The sequence below is a fragment of the Nerophis lumbriciformis genome, linkage group LG17, assembly GCF_033978685.3.
Source record: "Nerophis lumbriciformis linkage group LG17, RoL_Nlum_v2.1, whole genome shotgun sequence".
Lineage (NCBI taxonomy): Eukaryota > Metazoa > Chordata > Actinopteri > Syngnathiformes > Syngnathidae > Nerophis > Nerophis lumbriciformis.
In genome coordinates, this window is record NC_084564.2 from 12,845,001 (window position 1) to 12,867,500 (window position 22,500).

The window sequence follows — 22,500 nt, forward strand, 5'->3', positions numbered from 1 at the left end:
TGATTAATAAAAATAAATTTTCGCGTTATCAAATATGAATGATGATTAATCACTTCCGGGTTGAGGCGTAACCCTAAAGATGCGCGCATTTGTTCCACAGTTTGTGATCACAATGAGAGGCGGCCAATTCCGTTTCAAAACAGTACTTTGGATAAAACTAAGGTAACTTGTTGGTATTGCCGCGACAAACGTTTTTGTTATTGCCACACATCAAGTTTAAAACACCATCTTAAAAGTGAAACACGTACTCCAGGATGGCGCTGACAAGTGTTGCCAATCCTCTTGGAGACTTCTTTTGTAACCAGCAACTAGCGACAAATCTAATGAATTTTCCCGGGGATATTGGAGACTTTTTTGTGTGTTGGAGACTGAGGTGAAAGCAAGCAGCAGTCACCGCCCTCAGCGAGCAGTGACGGCTGCTGTCGGTCAGCAACACACTGCAAAAAGTCAGTGTTCAAAAACAAGAAAAAAAAAGAAAAAAATGAGGGGTATTTTACTTGAACTAAGCAAAATTATCTGCCAATAGAACAAGAAAATTTGGCTTGTCAAGACTTTCCAAAACAAGTAAAATTAGCTAACTTCAATGAACCCCAAAATACCTAAAATAAGTATATTCTCACTAATAACAAGTGCACTTTTCATGGTAGAAAAAAAAGAGACCTTTTTGCTCAATATGTTGAAAATATTCTTAAATAAGTAAATGCTAGTGCCATTATCTTGACATAATGATATGCACTCGGCAGCATTTTTTCTTTTTCACGCTTGAAACAAGAAATGATTACTTTAAAAAAGTAGTTTTATACTTGTGAGTGTTGTTGACACAGCTTTGCATCAGTTGATATTCTAGTTTCAAGCATGTTTTACTCAATATAGGTCATCAAATCTCAGCAACAAGCTGTAATATCTTACTGAGATCATTTAGGACCAAAACCCTTAAAACAAGTAAAACACTCTAACATAAAATCTGCTTAGTGAGAAGAATTATCTTATCAGACAGAAAATAAGCAAATATCACCCTTATTTGAGATATTTCATCTTACTTAGATTTCAGTTTTTGCAGTGCACCTGGTGCTCTGTTGTAAAATACCTTGAAGAGGCACAATTACAGGAAGGATCCACCAACTGTACTACACAAACAAGAGCATCAACTTGCAACTACAGACTGAACGTGAATTCAATTTGCTTCCTGGCGAATGTTGGACATCTGTAAGGAATCACATACACAACTGTTTCAACTAAAGAAGAGTAAATGGTGCACTATGTTCAATTGTTTATGAGTGCGTTTACTACATTATCGATTAGTAACTGTACCTTGTTTGCAAGATTATTGCAAGCTGCAAGGACTTTTAAAATGTGCACTTAATTTTTACTTTACTTTTTTTTAACCAACTTTTTAGCAAATCGACATTTAAAAAACGTTCCTGTATGACATGCTGACTACTAAAATGCATTTGTATCAAAATATTGGGATATTTTCTTCAGTAAATGTTATTTATGCAAGCAAATAATAACCCGTGATTAATCACAGGTTCAAAGTGTGATTAATCTCTTGACTTTTATATATATATGAATTAATAGTTTTCTCACCCTGGTGCTGTCACTGATCTCCATGTGGGCCAGAAGTTTCCCGTTGATGCTGAAGTTGCAGAAGCGTCCTCCCTCGTAGTAAACGATGCAGTGTCCCTCACTGGACACTGAGATGAGGCGAGGACACCTGAAGTGTTCAGGAGCCTCCAGAGCTCGCAGGAGATCTCCTGTGATGGTGTGGACCAAACATGGACCGTCTGGCAGCAACACAAACATACCCAAATATTAACACTTATCTTTGTGCTATATGATAAGGACGTGTGGAGGACATTTGCTGACCTTTGGCCCCGCTGATGACCAGACCCAGCTCTGCACAGACCGCCACACACGCCACTTCCTGGTCGTGACCCGTGAGGACCGCCCGCGGCGCCGGGTAATCAGCTATAAGGTGAAAGACAAATCCCTAAATACATCACAGCCTATCATAGCGAGCACGCATGCGACGTATTATTGATTCGAAACGTTTGGCATGAAGTTGATCATGTGACTTACAAAGCATGACAGTGACGCACAACTGCTCACGCAGGAGGCGGGCTCAGATTGTCATGTAAATTCAGGAATGGCCGCCAAGCCGCTCGCCTCCAACGCCATGTGTCACATGATTGATGAGAGGTTAGCGAGGGCGGGAGACTTCCCGACCCAAAACAAATGTGGCCATTCTTAGGTTCTTTATTTAATTTTTAAACATATGAAGTTTGTATATAATAATTATATTTGTTCATTTTTGTTTATTATGGAGCCCATAAAGGGACATGGGGGAACATTTTTTTTTTAGAATTTTTTTTTTTTAGACATGTATCCCGTGCGCACGAGAAACTTTTTATAAAGTTATAAAAAATAAAAATTTATAATTTTTATTTTTTTATTTTTTTTAGACATGTATCCCGTGCGCACGAGAGTTTCTCGTGCGCACGGGATACATGTCTAAAAAAAAATTATACATTTTTATTTTTTATAACTTTATAGTTCCTCGTGCGCACGGGATACATGTCTAAAAAAAAATTATACATTTTTATTTTTTATAACTTTATAGTTCCTCGTGCGCACGGGATACATGTCTAAAAAAAAATTATACACTTTTATTTTTTATTTTTTATAACTTTATAGTTTCTCGTGCGCACGGGATACATGTCTAAAAAAAAAATAAAAAAAATAAAAAAAATTATAAATTATAAATTGTTATTTTTTATAACTTTATAAAAAGTTTCTCGTGTGCCCGAGAAACGTTCTTGTGTGCACAAGAAACCTTTTATAAAGTTATAAAAAAATTAAAAAAATTTTTTTATAATTTATTTAAATTTTTTTTTTTTTTGACATGTATCTCGTGAGCACGAGAAAGTTTCTCATGCGCACGAGATGCATGTCTAAAAAAAAATTTTTTATAAAAAAATAAAAAATGTCCCCCATGTCCCTTTAGGGGCTCCGTAGTTTTTTATCCATCTATATATTACAAAAAAAATTAATTTTTCAAATTCAATCATGATTTTTTTTGTTTTTTAATATATATTTTTTCAACTTTGATTCCATATTTTATTTCTTTATAAATGTAAACATTTTGAAGTACCAGAACCACACGGTAGTAGACGACCACTATGTATCCCACTGTTCCACCGCGTCCTAACATTGTGACAGTCGAGATGTTTTAAGCGGATATATAAATAATATTCATAATCACATGTTCAGAATTATGGGATATTCACAAATTAATAGGTGTCCAACATAGTCAGTCCTCACGTTGGCCATATTGTCTCTGCTGCAGGACTGTGATGGATGTGGTCCCACAGAGACCAGGACCTGAGCTGTCAGTCCCACCACACCTGCTCTGGTGCTGCTGGTAGTGTGTGTGTGTGTGTGTGTGTGTGTGTGTGTGTGTGTGTGTGTGTGTGTGTGTGTGTGTGTGTGTGTGTGTGTGTGTGTGTGCGGTTGACGAGGACGAGTGTCAGCAAAAAACCTCTGGGGAGGAAGGAAGGAAAAAAAAAAAGGGAAGCTGGAAGCCGCTCACCTTCCGCACAAAAGATTCAATCTCTGCGTGGCGTGGCGTCCACCCTCAGGGACACGGGCAAATCCGCGTCTTGTCATGGGACAAGGGGTTGGGGGTGCGATTAAACCAGACATTTTTCAATGATTGCAGGCGGAACGCAGTCTTGTGCACTTTTAGAAAACGATGAAAGTCCAAATAAATGTCATGTGCTAATATTAATATGAAGAATATATGTTTACGTGCCCTCACCGGACACAACATTAGGTACACCTAGCCAGCTTCACTCTAATAATATGTTTGCATTACACTAATCATAGTCACTATATTAACATAACAGTGACTCATTTGCACTTAAAATTCATTTCCCATGTTATGTTGCTTCTTCAACCATGTGAGTCATACCAAAAACACATCGGAAGAAAATGTGCACTATTGTTATTTAAATGATCATCAATGTTAATATATAATATTAGTCACAATAATGTAGCAATTGCAACCAATTATCGATTTTATAATTATAATGATATACTTTTGAAAAAATATATTGCTGCAGGAGTTTTGCAATTTGGTCACTTTTAACTTGGAAGTTGAACTGCCAGAAAAGTCATGTGATTTCTCCAAGCTAACCAGCACAAACATATAATATTGAAAAAAAATGTGTACTGTTATTACAATTACCATCAATACTATTATCAAATATTAGTCATGATAATGTAACAGTTGCATTGGAGTATTGATTTGATAATTATACACTTTTTTTTTTCATTGCTGCAGGAAAACAAAATAAAAAGTTTTGCAATTTCATAAATTTAATTTGAAATTTGAACTGCCAGAATATCATGTGATTCCTCCAAGCCAACCCGCAAAAAAATATAATATTGAAAAAAAAAGTGTAATATTGTGTACTGTTACTACAATTACCATCAATATTATTATCAAATATTAGTCACAATAATGTAACAGTGGCATTTAAGTATAAATTTTATAATTATACACATTGTTTTATTGCTGCAGGAAAACAAAATAAAATGTTTTTGCAATTTCGTAACTTTAATTTGAAATTTTAATTGCCAGAATATCATGTGATTCCTTCAAACCAACCAGCAAAAAATATAATATTGAAAAAAATGTGTAGTATTGTGTACTGTTATTACAACTACCATCAATATTACTATCAAATATTAGTCACGATAATGTAACAGTTGCATTTAAGTAGAGATGTCCGATAATATCGGCAGGCCGATATCGGCTGATAAATGCTTTAAAATGTAATATCGGAAATTATCAGTATCGTTTTTTTAAATTATCGGTATCGTTTTTTTTGTTGTTTTTTTTAATTAAATCAACATAACAAACACAAGATACACTTACAATTAGTGCACCAACCCAAAAAAGGGTTGTTTCTTTCTGTTATTAATATTCTGGTTCCTACATTATATATCAATATATATCAATACAGTCTGCAAGGGATACAGTCCGTAAGCACACATGATTGTGCGTGCTGCTGGTCCACTAATAGTATTAACATTTAACAGTTAATTTGACTAATTTTCATTAATTACTAGTTTCTATGTAACTGTTTTTATATTGTTTTACTTTCTTTTTTATTCAAGAAAATGTTTTTAATTTATTTATCTTATTTTATTCATTTTTTTTTTTTAAAAGGACCTTATCTTCACCATACCTGGTTGTCCAAATTAGGCATAATAATGTGTTAATTCCACGACTGTATATATCGGTATAGGTTGATATCGGTATCGGTAATTAAGAGTTGGACAATATCGGAATATCGGCAAAAAAGCCATTATCGGACATCCCTACATTTAAGTATGGATTTTATAATTATACACGTTTTTTTATTGCTTCAGGAAAATAAACAATTTTGCAATTTCATAACTTTAATGTAATATTTCAACTGCCAGAATATGTGATTCCTCCAAGCCAACCAGCAAAAAAACATAATTTAGTAAAACAAATGTGTACTATTATTATTACAATTATCATCATTTGTATTATATAATATTAGCCATAATATTGTAACAATTGTATTCAAATAGAGGCATTTTAATCATACTGATAAATGTTTAACATGAAGGTTACCTGCAGAGGGAAAAAAATGTTTTGTAATTTTGAAAGAACCATGTGATTTCTCCCAGCCAATAAACTAAGACTTGAAAAGAAAGATAATAAAAAGAATACAATTAGGATTTATATATTATTGTCTTGATAATGATAATGACTTGACAAAATGCTACCATGATACTAAATGATGATGACAATGAAGATAATGAGTATTATTGATTAAAACTAATTACACAGCTTTATTATTATAATATCAATAATTGTTCTAAATAATGTAACCGCATGTTTAATAAATGTGATAATTCTTAATGATGCTTCATTTTGTTACAGTGTCTGACCAAGAATCTGAAGGAGATAATATTTGTATCGTCTTTTCCCTTTGTAAGCATCGACGACGTCCAGGGAATTAATTTCCTCTCCTCGGAGGAACCTGAGCGCTAATTGGACGCAGCCGAGCCGAAACTCTTAATGAAGTGTCGGCGCTTTGGCGGAGTTAATTATGGAAGAACGGTGCGACGTCGGAGCTGGCGGAGAAAAGGCGGGCTAATTGGGGACGCGTGCACACTTTGAGGGCGCTGGTAAAAGCCAGCGTTACTCACTGTTGACGGGGTTGTCTCCGATGATGTGGTGCCTGCCGCTCCAATACCACAGAAGAAGGGTGGCGTCCCTGGAGCCCGACACGATGTAGCAGTCGCCGCCGATGTAGGACTCGGACCTGGCCAAACACGTGGCCACGTCCCAGTGGCCGAACACGATCTGGGTCAGCTTGCCTGGTGACACAAGCAGCACACATCCACTCAAACCCAGGATTTTATTGATTTTCAATAACATTGAATCAACTTGTGACTTAAAGATCAATGTTTTAGTGTTTCTTTTACCTAAAAAAAAAAAAAAAATCTACACAATTTGAAAAAACAAGAACTGTATTGATGTTTTACTCGTTTTATACCTCAGATAGACACTAGATGGCAGTAATGGCACATACTCTGAACTCAATGTCAAACTACTGTACTGTTCCAAATAGGGATGTCTGATAATATCGGGCTGCCGATATTATCGGCCGATAAATGCTTTAAAATGTAATGTCGGAAATTATCGGTATCGGTTTCGTTATTATCGGTATCGGTTTTTAAAAGTAAAATGTATGACGTTTTAAACGCCGCTGTGTACACGGACGTAGGGAGAGGTACAGAGAGACAATAAACCTTTAAGGCACTTCCTTTACGTGCATGCCATCCCAGTCACATAATATCTACCGGCTTTACTCATTACAAATTGATGCAAGACATACTTGGTCAACAGCCATACAGGTCACACTGAGGGTGGCCGTATAAACAAGTTTAAAACGGTTACAAATATGCGCCACACTGTGAACCCACACCGAACAAGACTGACAAACACATTTCGGGAGAACATCCGCACCGTAACACAACATAAACACAACAGAACAAATACCCAGAATCCCTTGTAGTACTAACTCTTCCGGGACGCTACAATATAAACCCCCCCGCTTACCCCTACCCTCCCACCGCAACCTCCTCATAGACTCTTTCAGGGAGAGAATGTCCCAAATTCCAAGCTGCTGTTTGGATAGATAGATAGATAGTACTTTATTGATTCCTTCAGGAGAGTTCCCTCAGGAAAATTAAAATTCCAGCAGCAGTGTTCAGAATTGAGATTGAATTTAAAAAGTAAAAAGTAAATAATGGGGGTATAAATGGAAACAGAATAGCAAAATATTACAATAAGAATAAAAATAAAAAGCAACAATGAGAATAAAAATATAACAGTAAAATAAGAATATAACAAGAGAAACTAAGCAGTAGTGACCATGTTATGAAAAAGTATTGCACTATTATTGTTTTGAGGCATGTTAAAAAATAATAATACACTTTGTGACTTCAATAATAAATATGGCAGTGCCATGTTGGCATTTTTTTCCATAACTTAAGTTGATTTATTTTGGAAAACATTGTTACATTGTTTAATGCATCCAGCGAGGCATCACAACAAAATTAGGCATAATAATGTGTTAATTCCACAACTGTATATATCGGTATCGGTTAATATCGGTATCGGTAATTAAGAGTTGGACAATATCGGAATATCGGGATATCGGTAAAAAAGCCATTATCGGACATCTCTAGTTCCAAATAATCATAGTTAATAGAAATAATTAATTATAATTATCATCACACATCAACATCTCTAACATGTTAGGTCAGCATTGCAAATGAGAATCCGTTCCCAATTGTCTTACCCTGAGTAAATGAATGTTAAATACATGTATAAACTAGGAGGTACTACATTACCCAGAAGGCTTAGCGCCCTAGACAGGAACAGGAAAATAGAACAATTGTGCCATTTCAGCAATAAAGAGTCGATAAATTGCTACACAGGAAAGAAACGTACGTTTTGATCAGACAGTTGACGCGCGCGTTTGAGCGCCGCTCAGACACAAATTCCATCGGCAAAAATAACGCAGATTGGCCAAAATGTGCGGGGATGTTGTAAGGCCTTGATAATTCTCAGCGATTGGTTGAATTTGCGTGAATTGGCGGGATCGCGACGTCACAAATCCTAGGAGGGAGTGCATAGTAGACAGTGAAGGTCCCTGAATGCATCACAGGGTACCACTGACTGTTTTTAACTTTAACACTGCTAATAACATTCTATTGATGTTTACTACTACTGTAAATTCAGGGCTAAAGTCGCTACTTTTTCCCCAACACTTTACACCCTGCGGCGTACAAAACCGTGCAGCTAATTTATGGATTTTTCTTTGCTGACGGTCATAATACAAATATTCAAACGCAAACACGCTGCAAAGGTGTGTTTGTGTTATGGCGCCATCTTTTGGACTAGTTCGCTCACTGGTGCCATTCAGTGCTTTTTAACCGGAAGTAGAAGTGCCGTTCCATCTTTAAGCCGTCCATAGCGGTCCTACTCGTATAAATGCTTCGTTCATCACTCAAAGCAGCGTTTGAAAGTTTTACAATATAACTAAATCAATTCTTACTTACTAAACCAGTGTTTTCATGCATACTCGTACGTGCTATCGCAATGTAATCAAGCTAGCATCATTAGCTAATATGCTAACACATTTAAAAGTGTCTGTGTTAGGATTATTAACTTACATTATTTTTGTATTGTTTCAGTCTCACAAATTCCTCAGTAAATTCACCAAAATGTTGCCGTGGAGTTATTAAGTCTGTTTAACTGAGTGGAGAACTAGCTTCCGCAGCTAGTGGGTCCATGACGGTGACCTCTGTTTTGTTTGACCAACCGTTTTACTGCCTTGTTACAGACACCGTTTGGATACAATTAAGGTATGTAAATTATTTTTTTTTAAAACCTTTCTTTGTAAACAACTCATTTAACAATGCATATATCCGCGGCTTATATATGGGAAAACATATTTGCTGATGCTGAGTGCCAAAAATGAATGGGGGAGGGATATTTTTTTGGGTTGATGCACTAGTTGAAAGTGTATCTTGTGTTTTTTCTGTGTTGATTTTAAAAAAAAACAAAAAAAAAAAAAACACACATTTAAAAGTGTCTGTGTTAGGATTATTAACTTACAACATTATTTTTGGATTGTTTCAGTCTCACAAATTCCTCAGTAAATTCACCAAAACGTCGCCGTGGAGTTATTGAGTCTGTTTAACTGAGTGGAGAACTAGCTTCCGCAGCTAGTGGGTCCATGACGATGACTTCTGTTTTGTTTGACCAGCCGTTTTACTGCCTTGTTACAGACACCGTTTGGATACAATTAAGGTATGCAAATTATTTTTTTTTTTTAAACCTTTCTTTGTAAACAACTCATTTAACAATGCATATATCCGCGGCTTATATATGGGAACAAATATTTTTTTGTAAAATTGAGTTAAAGTCAAAGTTAAAGTACCAATGATAGTCACACACACACACTAGGTGTGGTGAAATGTGTCCTCTGCATTTGACCCATCCCCTTGTTCACCCCCTGCAGGGGGCAGCAGTGGTGCCACGCCCGGGAATCATTTTTGGTGATTTAACCCCCAATTCCAACCCTTGATGCTGAGTGCCAAAAATGAATGGGGGAGGGATATTTTTTGGGTTGATGCACTAGTTGAAAGTGTATCTTGTGTTTTTACTGTGTTGATTTAAAAAAAATAAAAATGAAAAAAAACACATTTAAAAGTGTCTGTGTTAGGATTATTAACTTACAACAACATTATTTTGGGATTGTTTCAGTGTCACAAATTCCTCAGTAAATTCACCAAAACGTCGCCGTGGAGTTATTGAGTCTGTTTAACTGAGTGGAGAACTAGCTTCCGCAGCTAGTGGGTCCATGACGATGACTTCTGGTTTTTTTGACCAGCCGTTTTACTGCCTTTTGGATACAATTAAGGTATGCAAATTAATCTTTTAAAAACCTTTCTTTGTAAACAACTCATTTAACGATGCATATATCCGCGGCTTATATATGGGAAAAAATATTTTTTTGTAATATTGAGTGGGTGTGGCTTGTATACCAGTGCCCTCCATAGTCGGTAAAATACGGTAAATCGTCACAGCACCTTTAACTTGCGCAATAAGATTTATTTTCAGTGGCTAGCTTCTTCTTACACTTGAATGTGAGGTCAATGAGAATTAGGAATGTTTGCATATGCATGAGTGATCTTTTGTGCTGGTTGTTTTTTTTTTAACCTACTTTGCAGTGCTTAACTTTTTTTTACACTTGAGTGACACTTCAGAATGTGACTTCTGGAACAGACTATTTCCCTTTTTCTTATTTTCTCTGAGGGGAAAAAAACCCTCCCGGAACAGATTTTAGTATCATCCATGGATTATCGTAACAAGGCGTGAGCCGGCGGTCCTTCCACGGACGAGCGCTTCCCCCACCTGTCTCAGAGGAGTACACGCGGAAGCTCTTGTCCCAGAACCCGCACGCCAGGATGTAGCGGTTGTCAGCTGTCACCACGAAGCACTGGGTGCCGATCCGGATGCTCTGGTCCACCAAGTCCGTGATCTGACGCTTGTGGCTCGCAGCGCTGTTGGCTGGCGGCGACAACAGAGAAGGCGAGGATGGGTGAGGAAGACACGCGGCGAGGACACTCAGTGGACATTGGCGAGAAATGTTTGCGTTTGCGAAGACGGCGGTGAGAACGTTAACGAGGCTACTGACCAATCAGAGGGTCCATCTCGATGGGGAGATGCTGGGCTTGTTCCAGGGAGTAACCTGGTGCGCCTCTCAGGCCTGCAACGACACAGGAAGTACATTCATCACCAAATATGGTCATCACGCCTGGCAGGTGATGGAAATATGCGATGCAACATTTTGATGTACAATTTTTCCCGTTAGATATTACATATAAGACTGCATTGAATATAAACTCATTGAAAATTATTTTATATCATTAAATAATAAAAAAAATACCATAAAATCATTAACAAAATATATTTTTGCAAAATGCCAAAAAGCTCTTCAGATATATAAATGTTTTTTTTTTAATGTTTATTATGTGATTAAATATCCACTGCATCTTTCACGCAATATCAATCATTTCAATGATAAACTGACCTCAAAGAAATTAGAAAGTGAGTACATCTGTGACAGCTTTGAAACTCAATATGTTCTGAATGAATAACAAATAACACATTTCAAGACGAATAAAAACTACCAAGTAAAACATTTACAAAGGACGAGAAACAAATGTCTGTATATTATCCGTCAAAAGTTTGGAGACACCTCCCCTTTCACTAACGTGAGAATGTGTCTCAGAACTTTTGACTGGTGATGTACAAAATATTTGTCTAACTGGCACCTCGATGAGTATGTGGCACACTCACTAGCTGCATTGACACTACTGCTAATGTGTTGGAATGGGCATTGGCCATTTGCTGGATTTAAAAAAAAGTCATATTTAACCTGCAAAAAAACTTAATAGATAAATAGATTATTGATCTTGAGGGAAATTCACGGCATTCAGTAGCAGGATTAGTTACAATAAACAGTAACTATTAAACAAGTCCTGTCCCCCCTTCCCTTCCGTATTCAATAAACCTGAAATAAGACTTAAAAGACCCCTTTTATGATTCAGAATATTTTACATGTGCAGTTAAAAACAAAAATAGACTCATACTTATATGAAGAAATGTAGACAACCTGTGCAGGAAAGAAAATATATGTGCGATTTTAAAGACAAAAATATAAATAGTTAGATACAAATTAACTATATAACAGCAAATATATTTGTTTTCGTGTTTTTTAAACGGACAGTTGTGCACAAAGACAATATGAAGTGCACAAGTGGTCAATGAGCCAAATAGTAAGCAGGAGAAGAAGACCTTTTACCTCGTTTGGCGTTATAAAACCAACATGAACCTACACTTTAAAAGTGTTCCTTTATTTGATAAAGTTTCATTTTATTATTTTGTATTCATTATTTTCTTAGTTTGGTTTATTTTTTATTTAAATATGTTTTGTTTGCTATGCTTATTTTTTTTCTAAGTTATATTTATTTTCCATAAACTTTTTTGTTTCCATTTATGTATGTATTGTTTTTCTTAGTTCCATTAATTTCGTATTTATTTATTTTTTATTTTCTTGGTTCCATCATTATTTTAAATCAATATTTCATGTATTATTTCCTTAGTTATGTTTATTTTTTATCGACGTATTTATTTTCTTAGTTCCATTTATTTGTTTGTTTGTTTTTCCGAGTTATATTTATTTTCCAATATTTTTTTTGTTTCCATTTGTTTATGTATTATTTTCCTTAGTTCTATTAATTTTGTATTTATTTTTTATTTATTACTTTCTTAGTTCCATTATTCTTTTAAATCTATTTTTCATGTATTATTTTCTCAGTTTCCTTGTCTACCTATTTTTAATTACCGTATTTTGCGCACTATTAGGCGCACCTAAAAACCTCCAATTTTCTCAAAAGCTGACAGTGCGCCTTTTAATCCGGTGCGCCTTATATAGAGACCAATATTGAGCCACAACAGGTCTCGCAACTACGGGATGCATAACGAAACCCCAGCCTCTACTGTAGCGTCTATTCTATGCACCTTATAATGCGGTGCGCCTTATATATGAACAAAGTTTTAAAATAGGCCATTCATTGAAGGTGCGCCCTATAGTGCGTAAAATACGGTAAATGTTATTAGTTCCATTAACTTTGTATCTACTTATTATTTTTTTGTTCCATTATGTTTTATCTATTTTTCATGTATCATTTTCTTAGTTCCTTTAATTTTCTTTGTTTTTTTATTTATCATTTTCTGAGTTCCATCAATTTTTTAAATCTTTTTTTTTTTTATTAGTTCCTTTAATTTTTTTATATATATATTTTTATTTTCTTAGTTCAAATAATTAATTAATTATTATTTTTCAGTTTCTTGGTGAATCCACTCCCCTTCAGTAGGAGCTGTCACTAGCTTCCTGATAAAAAACAGTTTGGTGCTTCACAACAGTTGTATCGCTTCTTAAAGTGATACACACGTGATGATATCGCTTCTCTCGGTCCATAACGCATCAAGTCTCCAGTATCGTCTGACCCATCACTAATGTTTATATTTCCATGAACTTTTCCATCTCACAGAGACTATTTATGTGACGGAGCGCCAACTCACCGACCGTGTTGTGCCAGCGGTTGACGGCGAAGACGCGGCTGCAGGTGAGCGTGACCACGGCGGGCAGAGCGAGGTGAGGCAGCGTGTTGGCGGCCACGTGCGTGACAGGAGAGTTGGAGGGGAACTTGAGCACCATGACCACGTCCTGCTGCATCTGGTCTTTGAACATCAGCGGGCTCTGAACAACACAAGTCATCCGTTACAGGGTCAAACCTCGTCTGCTCTCTGTTCAACAACACGCATGCAAGTGGAAAAAGAAGTTAACATTCATACTTTGCTGCAAACTCACTCCTAATCTTTGCTGCCACTTCTTTTCAAAACAAAACTCCTGTCAAATAAAGGATCTTTGACTAACATTTATGTTATTAAGTCCTAAAAACAGCGGTGCAGTCTTATGTAGTCAAGTGGATCTTTGACAGGCATTTTTGCAGTAGATTCTGAAAAACAGCCAAGTGCTCCTGTCTTATAGAGGATCTTTGACGAGCATCTTTAAAATTTTCTTAAAAAGAGCAGCACACACTTGTCAAAAAGAAAATCTTCGACAAGCATTTCTGCAATATATATATTGAAACAGCACAGTGCTCTTGTCATATAGAGGATCTTTGACAAGCATTTTCTTAAAAAAAAAATTTTAATTAAAAAACCGAAGCACACTCTTGTCACAGAGGATCTTTGACAAGCATTTTCTTTAAAAAAATACAATTCTTAAAAAAACAGAAGCACACTTATCATATTATAGAGGATCTTTGACAAGCATTTTCTTTAAAAACAAATTCTTAAAAAAACAGAAGCACACTTGTCACAGAGGACCTTTGACAAGCATTTTCTTTAAAAAAAAAAAAAAAAAAGTTCTTATAAAAACAGAAGCACACTCTTATCATATAGAGGATCTTTGACAAGCATTCTTGCAGTAGATCCTGAAAAACAGCAAAGTGCTCCTGTCTTATAGAGGATCTTTGACGAGCATCTTTAAAATTTTCTTAAAAACAGCAGCACACACTTTGGCAAGCATTTCTGCAATATATGTATTGAAACAGCAGTGCTCTTGTCATATAGAGGATCTTTGACAAGCATTTTCTTAAAAAAAAAAAGTTATTAAAAAACAGAAGCACACTCTTGTCACAGAGGATCTTTGACAAGCATTTTCTTAAAACAAAAAAGTTCTTAAAAAAAAACAGAAGCACACTCTTGTCACAGAGGATCTTTGACAAGCATTTTCTTAAAACAAAAAAGTTCTTAAAAAAAAACAGAAGCACACTCTTATCATACAGAGGATCTTTGACAAGCATTTTTGCAGTAGATCCTGAAAAACAGCCAAGTGCTCGTGTCAGAGGATCTTTGACGAGCATCTTTAAAATGTTCTTAAAAAGAGCAGCACACACTTGTCAAAAAGAAAATCTTTGACAAGCATTTCTGCAATATATGTATTGAAACAGCACAGTGCTCTTGTCATATAGAGGATCTTTGACAAGCATTTTCTTAAAAAAAAATCTTAAAAAAACAGAAGCACACTCTTGTCACATAGTGGATCTTTGACAAGCATTTAAAAAAAAAAAGTTCTTAAAAAAAAAAACAAGCACACTTATCATATAGAGGATCTTTGACAAGCATTTTTGCAGTATATCCTGAAAAACAGCAAAGTGCTCCTGTTTTATAGAGGATATTTGACGAGCATCTTTAAAAAGTTCTTAAAAACAGCAGCACACACTTGTCAGTAAGACAATCTTTGACAAGCATTTCTGCAATATATGTATTGGAACAGCACAGTGCTCTTGTCATATAGAGGATCTTTGACAAGTATTTACATAAAAAAAAGTTCTTAAACAGAAGCACACACTTGTCACATAAAGGATCTTTGACAAGCATTTTCTTAAAAAAAAAAAAAAAAGAAAGTTATCAAAAAAACAGAAGCACACTCTTGTCTCATAAAGGATCTTGACAAGCATTTTCTTAAAAAAAAAGTTCTTAAAAAAACAAAAGCACACTCTTATCATATAGAGGATCTTTGACAAGCATTCTTGCAGTAGATCATGAAAAACATCAAAGTGCTCCTGTCATATAGAGGATCTTTGACGAGCATATTTCTTAAAAACAGCAGCACACACTGTCAATAAGAAAATCTTTGACAAGCAATATATGTATTAACACAGCATAGTGCTCCTGTTATATAGAGGATCTTTGACAAGCATTTTTTTAAAGTTCCTATAAACAGCAGCCAACTGCAAAAATGTTTGTCAAAGCTCATCTATATAACGGGAGCCCTGTGTTGTTTCTAAAAACCTACTGCTCGTCAAAGATAATTTATATAGGAGGAGCACTGTGCTGTTTTTAAGGATTAATGAAAAAAAATGTTAGTCAAATATCCTGAGAAGAACGCTCTGCTGTTCTTAAGGACTTACTGTAAAAATGCTAGTCAAAGATCCTCTATAGAGGATCTTTGACTAGCATTTTCTTAAAAAAAATAAGTTATTAAAAAACAGAAGCACACTCTTGTCACATAGAGGATCTTTGACAAGCATTTTCTTTAAATTAATCCTTAAAAACAGCACAGTGCTCCTCTTATATAAATTATCTTTGACGAGCAGTAGGTTTTTTAGAAACAACACAACACAGGGCTCCCGTTATATGGATGAGCTTTGACAAACATTTTTGCAGTTGGTCCTACAAATAGTGCTACTTTCATATACATGATCTATGACAACAGTATATTTTTAAATTCCTAAAAACAGTAGAGCACTTTTTTTAATTTAAATGATCATTGCCTAACCATTTTGAAGTCTTAAAAAAAAGCACACCACTCTTGTATAGATGATCTTTGAGTAGTGTTTTTGCAGTAGATCCTTAAAAACAGCAGATAATTAGATAGAAAAGATGAGTATTTTTTGTAAAAAGTCTACATAACAGAAGCAGCACTCCTCTCATACATAGATTATCTTTAACTATATGCTCCTGTTATATAGATGATCTTTGAAAAGCATTTTTTTAAGTTCTTAAATACAGCAGCACACTTTGGTCATATAGAGGATCAATGACTAGCATTTTTGTGGCAGATCGTTTAAAACAAGAGCACTCTTCTTGTATAGAGGATCTTTGACTAGCATTTTTACAATAAATCCTTAAAACAACATAGAGCTCCTGTCATATAGAGGATCTTTGACAAGCATGTTTTAAAATAGTTCTTAAAACAGCAGCTCACTTGTCATTTTGAGGATCTTTGTCTAACGTTTTTGCGATACATGTTTTAAAACAGTAGAGCACTCCTGTCATTCAGAGGATCTTTGACTAGCATGTTGCAGTAGGTCGTTTAAAGCAATAGAGAACTACCCGGATATAGAGGATCTTTGACTAGCATTTTTCAAAAAAATCCTTAAAAACAACAAAATGCTCCTGTTAAAAAAGGATCTTTGACTAGCAATTATAAAATAAATCCTTGACAACAACAGAGAGCTCCTGGCTTATAGAGGATCTTTGACTAGCATTTTTGCAGGAGGTCCTTAAAAATAGCAGAGCGCTCTTCTCAAATAGGGAATATTTGACTAACATTTTTTTATATTAATCCTTAAAAACAGCCCAGTGCTCTTCCTATATAAATTATCTTTGACGAGCATTCTTGCAGTAGGTTTTTAAAAACAACACATGGCTCCTGTTGTATAGATGAGCTTTGACAAACATGTTTATAATAGGTCCTAAAATCAGTGCTACTTTCAATATACATGATCTATGACAGCAGCATTTTTTTTAAATTCCTAATAACAGTAGAATAGAGCACTTTTTTCATTCAAACAGTCATTGCCTAACAATTTTAAAGCGTTGAAAAAAACCCACAGCACTCCTCTTGTATAGATGATCTTTGACTAGTGTTTTTTGCAATAGATCCTTAAACACAGCAGATTGTTCCTGTCGTAGAAAAGTTTGTAAAAAGTCTACATAACAGAAGCAGCACTCCTCTCATACATAGATGATCTTTAACTACCGTATTTTTCGGAGTATAAGTCGCACCTGCCGAAAATGCACAATAAAGAAGGAAAAAACATATATACGTTGCACGGCCAAACTATGAAAAAAACTGCGACTTATAGTCCGAAAAATACGGTATATGCTCCTGTCATATAGACGATCTTTGACTGTGATGAGCATGTCTGATTGACGTAGGACGACAGTATCGGAGTCATTAAATGAATAAAAATAAGAATATTAGTGACAAGACAATTCTGGTCAATTCGTTGACTCGCACGGTGATGACATCACGCCGGCTGATCGGCGCAAAAGTGTGACAAGTGTGCAGACATGGCATAAAACACACATCACAACTGTACACATTATACAGGACTTTTTTTCCCCCCTCCTCTCTCTATTCCCAGCATGCTCTCTGCTCATACCAGGTGCATGGCGGAGCTGCGTGGAGGATGTGGCTCAATAAGCAACTGAGATGGCGTCTGTCCAAAGCTCCGGATCTGAGCCTCTGTGGCCTGCAGGGGCGAGAGAGGGAGAGAGAGAGAGAGAGCGGCTGTCACAGTAGATAGGCGTCAAAGTGATGGGTCAATGCGTTACTTGACAATGCAAGCAAATCCTAACTCTCTGAGGGCGAGGGGGGGTTAGAGGAAAAGCGGGGTGCACCCCCTCACCCTGTACCCTCCCTACCCCCATCTTCACCCTGCAGAGTCATCCAAGTGTTAGCATGGAAGAGACAAGCCTTTTCCTATTAACATGCTTGGCTTAACCATTCCCATTTGCAGGCACACAGGAGCACGCTGCACTAACGCTAACCTGGACTGACGTGTCAGCTCGCAGCGCAGCACCACTTTTTCATGCTATTGTGCTGCACACAAAGGACAAGACACACACACACACACACACACAAACACACGCACACACACTCTTGTATTTGTTACCTTCTTGAGACCTGAGAAAAATGCCTACCTGTGTAGGACCAGCCTTTCTCGTTATATAAAGATTTGTATTGACAACATTAATAATATATACATACTATGCAAATATAAGAACGCTTGCTGCAAAAAATTAGTTGCGATTTCACAAGAAAAACGTAGAATTTTGGCAGTGTTATAATAAAAGTCCTCAATTTACTCAACGAAAGTCAAAATTTCACAAGAAAAACTGAACATTTGTGCGATTATTATAATAAAAAGTTGGAATTTCACTCAATGACAGTCGCAATTTTACAAGAAAAGCTAAAAAAAATTGGCAATTTTTATGAAAAGAGTCGTACAAAAGTCACAATTTTATAAGACAACTTTAAAACGTTGGCAATATTATAATAATAATCTGAATTTTAAAAAATGGCTCTGTTTTACAAGAACCGCAAAAAAAATTGGCAATATTGTGATAAAAGTCCAAATTTTATATGACGAATGTCGCCATTTTGCGTTAAAAAGTAATAATTTTACATAAAAAAGTAGTAATTTTACGAGAAAATATTGCAATATTACAGAAACAGAAATATGAGAAATCGTTCCCAATTTTTTGAATTGTTAGAAAAAGACTTTATTTTAATTTTAAAAATATTTATAATTGGTTTTTATTTCTTCATTATTTACTTCAAGTTATTACAGCATGTCTATGTACATATTTATTTTATTTTTTTAAATTAATTTTGGCGCATTTCAATTTCTTACACACACTTGTTATTACATATGTTGGCCAGAGGGGGAGCACTTCAAATTTTTTACACACTTGTTATTTCATATGTTGACCAGAGGGGGCGCACTTTTTAATTTGAAAAATCCCTCCTTTTTGGGACCACCCTAATGTTGATATATTTCACCACCAGGGGTGCAAATGAGACATTCTCTATTAGATGCAATGGTTTTCCGTATTGGGACCATGATTTATGTCCTAACTTGTTCACACCTCCTCATATGAAAGGTACTTTTCCTTGTTGATGTCTCAAGAAGGGTAGAAATACAACACACACACACACGCACACACACACTCTTGTATTTCTTACCTTCTTGAGACCTGAGAAAAATGCCTACCTGTGTAGGACCAGCCTTTCTAGTTATATAAAGATTTGTATTGACAACATTAATAATATATACATACTATGCAAATATAAAAAAGCTTGCTGCGAAAAATTAGTTGCTATTTCACAAGAAAAACGTAGAATTTTGGCAGTGTTATAATAAAAGTCCTCAATTTACTCAACGAAAGTCAAAATTTCACAAGAAAAACTGAACATTTGTGCGATATTATGATAAAAAGTTGGAATTTCACTCAATGACAGTCGCAATTTTACAAGAAAAGCTAAAAAAAATGTGGCAATTTTATGAAAAGAATCGTACAAAAGTCACAATTTTATAAGAAAACTTTAAAACGTTGGCAATATTATAATAATAATCTGAATTTTAAAAAATGGCTCTGTTTTACAAGAACAGCAAAAAAAATTGGCAATATTGTGATAAAAGTCCACATTTTAAATGACGAATGTCGCCATTTTGCGTTAAAAAGTAATTTTACGAGAAAATATTGCAATATCACAGAAACAGAAATATGAGAAATCGTTCCCAATTTTTTGAATTGTTAGAAAAAGACTTTTAATTTTAAAAATGTTTGTAATTGGTTTTTATTTCTTCATTATTTACTTCAAGTTATTACAGCATGTCTATGTACATATTTAATTTTTTTTTATTTATTAATTTTGGCGCATTTCAATTTCTTACACACACTTGTTATTACATATGTTGGCAAGAGGGGGAGCACTTCAAATTTTTTCACACTCCTATGTTGACCAGAGGGGGCGCACTTTTAATTTGAAAAATCCCTCCTTTTTGAGACCACCCTAATGTTGATATATTTCACCACCAGGGGTGCAAATGAGACATTCTCTATTAGATGCAATGGTTTTCCGTATTGGGACCATGATTTATGTCCTAACTTGTTCACACCTCCTCATATGGAAGGTACTTTTCCTTGTTGATGTCTCAAGAAGGGTAGAAATACAAGAACACACACACACACACACACACACGCACACACACACTCACACTCGTGTATTTGTTACCTTCTTGAGACCTGAGAAAAATGCCTACCTGTGTAGGACCAGCCTTTCTAGTTATATAAAGATTTGTATTGACAACATTAATAATACATACATACTATGCAAATATAAGAAAGCTTGCTGCGAAAAATTGGTTGCGATTTCACAAGAAAAACATAGAATTTTGGCAGTGTTATTATAAAAGTCGTCATTTTACTCAACGAAAGTCAAAATTTCACAAGAAAAACTGAACATTTGTGCGATATTATGATAAAAAATTGGAATTTCACTCAATAACAGTCGCAATTTTACAAGAAAAGCGAAAAAATTTGGCAATTTTATGAAAAGAGTCGCACAAAAGTCACAATTTTATAAGAAAACTGTTGGCAATATTATCTTTCTGTCTTTAGTTTATTTCGAACATGAACACACTTACAGTATAATACATCACACAATTTCATATCATTTCACTTTACATCATGTCGGAAAAGGAGTAGGAAGAAGCAAAACTAATTTAATCCTACCCCTTTCCCACTTCAGAGCGTTTATTATAATAATAATCTGAATTTTACTGGGTAAAATAATGACAAAAGTCGTAATTGTACTCAAAAAATGTCACTGATTTACAAGAACAAGAAAATTTCACAAGAAAAACTGAACATTTGTGCGATATTATGATAAAAAGTTGGAATTTCACTCAATGACAGTCGCAATTTTACAAGAAAAGCTAAAAAAATGTGGCAATTTTACGAAAAGAGTCGTACAAAAGTCACAATTTTATAAGAAAACTTTAAAACGTTAGCAATATTATAATAATCTGAATTTTAAAAAATGTCACTGTTTTACAAGAACAACAAAAACATTGTCAATTTTGTGATAAAAGTCCAAATTTTATATGACGAATAAGCGGTAGAAAATGGATGGATGGATGGAATGTCGTCATTTTGCGTTAAAAAGTAATAATTTTACATAAAAAAGTAATAATTTTACATAAAAAAGTAATAATTTTACGAGAAAATATTGCAATATTACAGAAACAGAAAGAATATGAGAAATCGTTGCTAATTTTATAATAAAAAAGTCGACACATTGTGAGAAAAAGACTGCTTTTAGTAAATTATTATTATTATATTTTTGTGATTGGTTTTTAATCTTAATTATTTACTTTGTTATTACAGTATGTCCCTATATACACATATATATATATATATATATATATATATATATATATATATATATATATATATATATATATATATATATATATATATATATATATATATTTTATTTTTTTTATATTTTATTTTTTTATTTTTTTTTTTAATTAATTTTGGCCAAAGGGGGCGCATTTCAATTTCTGACACACACTTGTTATTTCATATGTTGACCAGAGGGGGAGCACTTTTAAAACCGACACACGGTCAATTTGAAATATCCATCCTTTTTGGGACCACCCTAATGTTGATAGATTTCACCACCAGGGGTGCAAATGAGACATTCTCTATTAGATGCAATGGTTTTCTTTATTGGGACCATGATTTATGTCCTAACTTGTTCACACCTCCTCATTTGGAAGGTACTTTTCCTTGTTGATGTCTCAAGAAGGGTACAAATACAAGAACACGCACGCACGCACGCACGCACGCACGCACGCACGCACGCACGCACGCACGCACGCACGCACGCACGCACGCACGCACGCACGCACGCACGCACGCACGCACGCACGCACGCACGCACGCACGCACGCACGCACGCACGCACGCACGCACGCACGCACGCACGCACGCACGCACGCACGCACGCACGCACGCACGCACGCACGCACGCACGCACGCACGCACGCACGCACGCACACACACACACACACACACACACACACACACACACACACACACACACACACACACACACACACACACACACACACACACACACACACACACACACACACACACACACACACACACACACACAATATGCAGCTGAGAGGCAGGCAAAAGTGCAGGAGGTGATTTACGAGAATGTTGCTGGTTTACATGCCAGAAATAATTAATGCGCTTCGACTGAAAAAAAAAAAAAAAAAACTACAACTGGAAGTGAAGATACCTCCACCAAGGCTCCTCATAGTCCTCAATCTGGACCAGTGCAGTACCACACTGGGACATCTTGTCTTTACTGCATTAAAGCATTACAAAATTAAATCTAATACTGCAGCTAACCTGTAATGTTGAAG

General features: G+C 35.5%; 1 protein-coding gene and 1 long non-coding RNA gene across 5 annotated transcripts in view; one reads left to right on the top strand and one right to left on the bottom strand.

Annotated features, from left to right (window-relative positions):
- Positions 1–22,500, bottom strand: part of LOC133614516 (neurobeachin-like) — a 726,573-nt gene that overhangs the window by 12,354 nt on the left and 691,719 nt on the right. For all 4 annotated transcript variants that reach the window (XM_061972518.1, XM_061972517.1, XM_061972519.1 and 1 more), the window contains 7 exons: positions 17,650–17,739; positions 13,271–13,448; positions 10,818–10,889; positions 10,535–10,690; positions 6,250–6,420; positions 1,867–1,968; positions 1,588–1,784 (listed from right to left, as the gene is read on the bottom strand). In XM_061972518.1, coding sequence (XP_061828502.1) covers positions 1,588–1,784; positions 1,867–1,968; positions 6,250–6,420; positions 10,535–10,690; positions 10,818–10,889; positions 13,271–13,448; positions 17,650–17,739 — 966 coding nt within the window. The remainder of the gene's footprint in view (positions 1–1,587; positions 1,785–1,866; positions 1,969–6,249; positions 6,421–10,534; positions 10,691–10,817; positions 10,890–13,270; positions 13,449–17,649; positions 17,740–22,500) is intronic.
- Positions 1,578–6,260, top strand: LOC133614521 (uncharacterized). Its single transcript, XR_009816591.1, has 3 exons — positions 1,578–1,762; positions 1,843–1,975; positions 6,037–6,260. It is a non-coding gene; the product is annotated as an uncharacterized lncRNA (long non-coding RNA).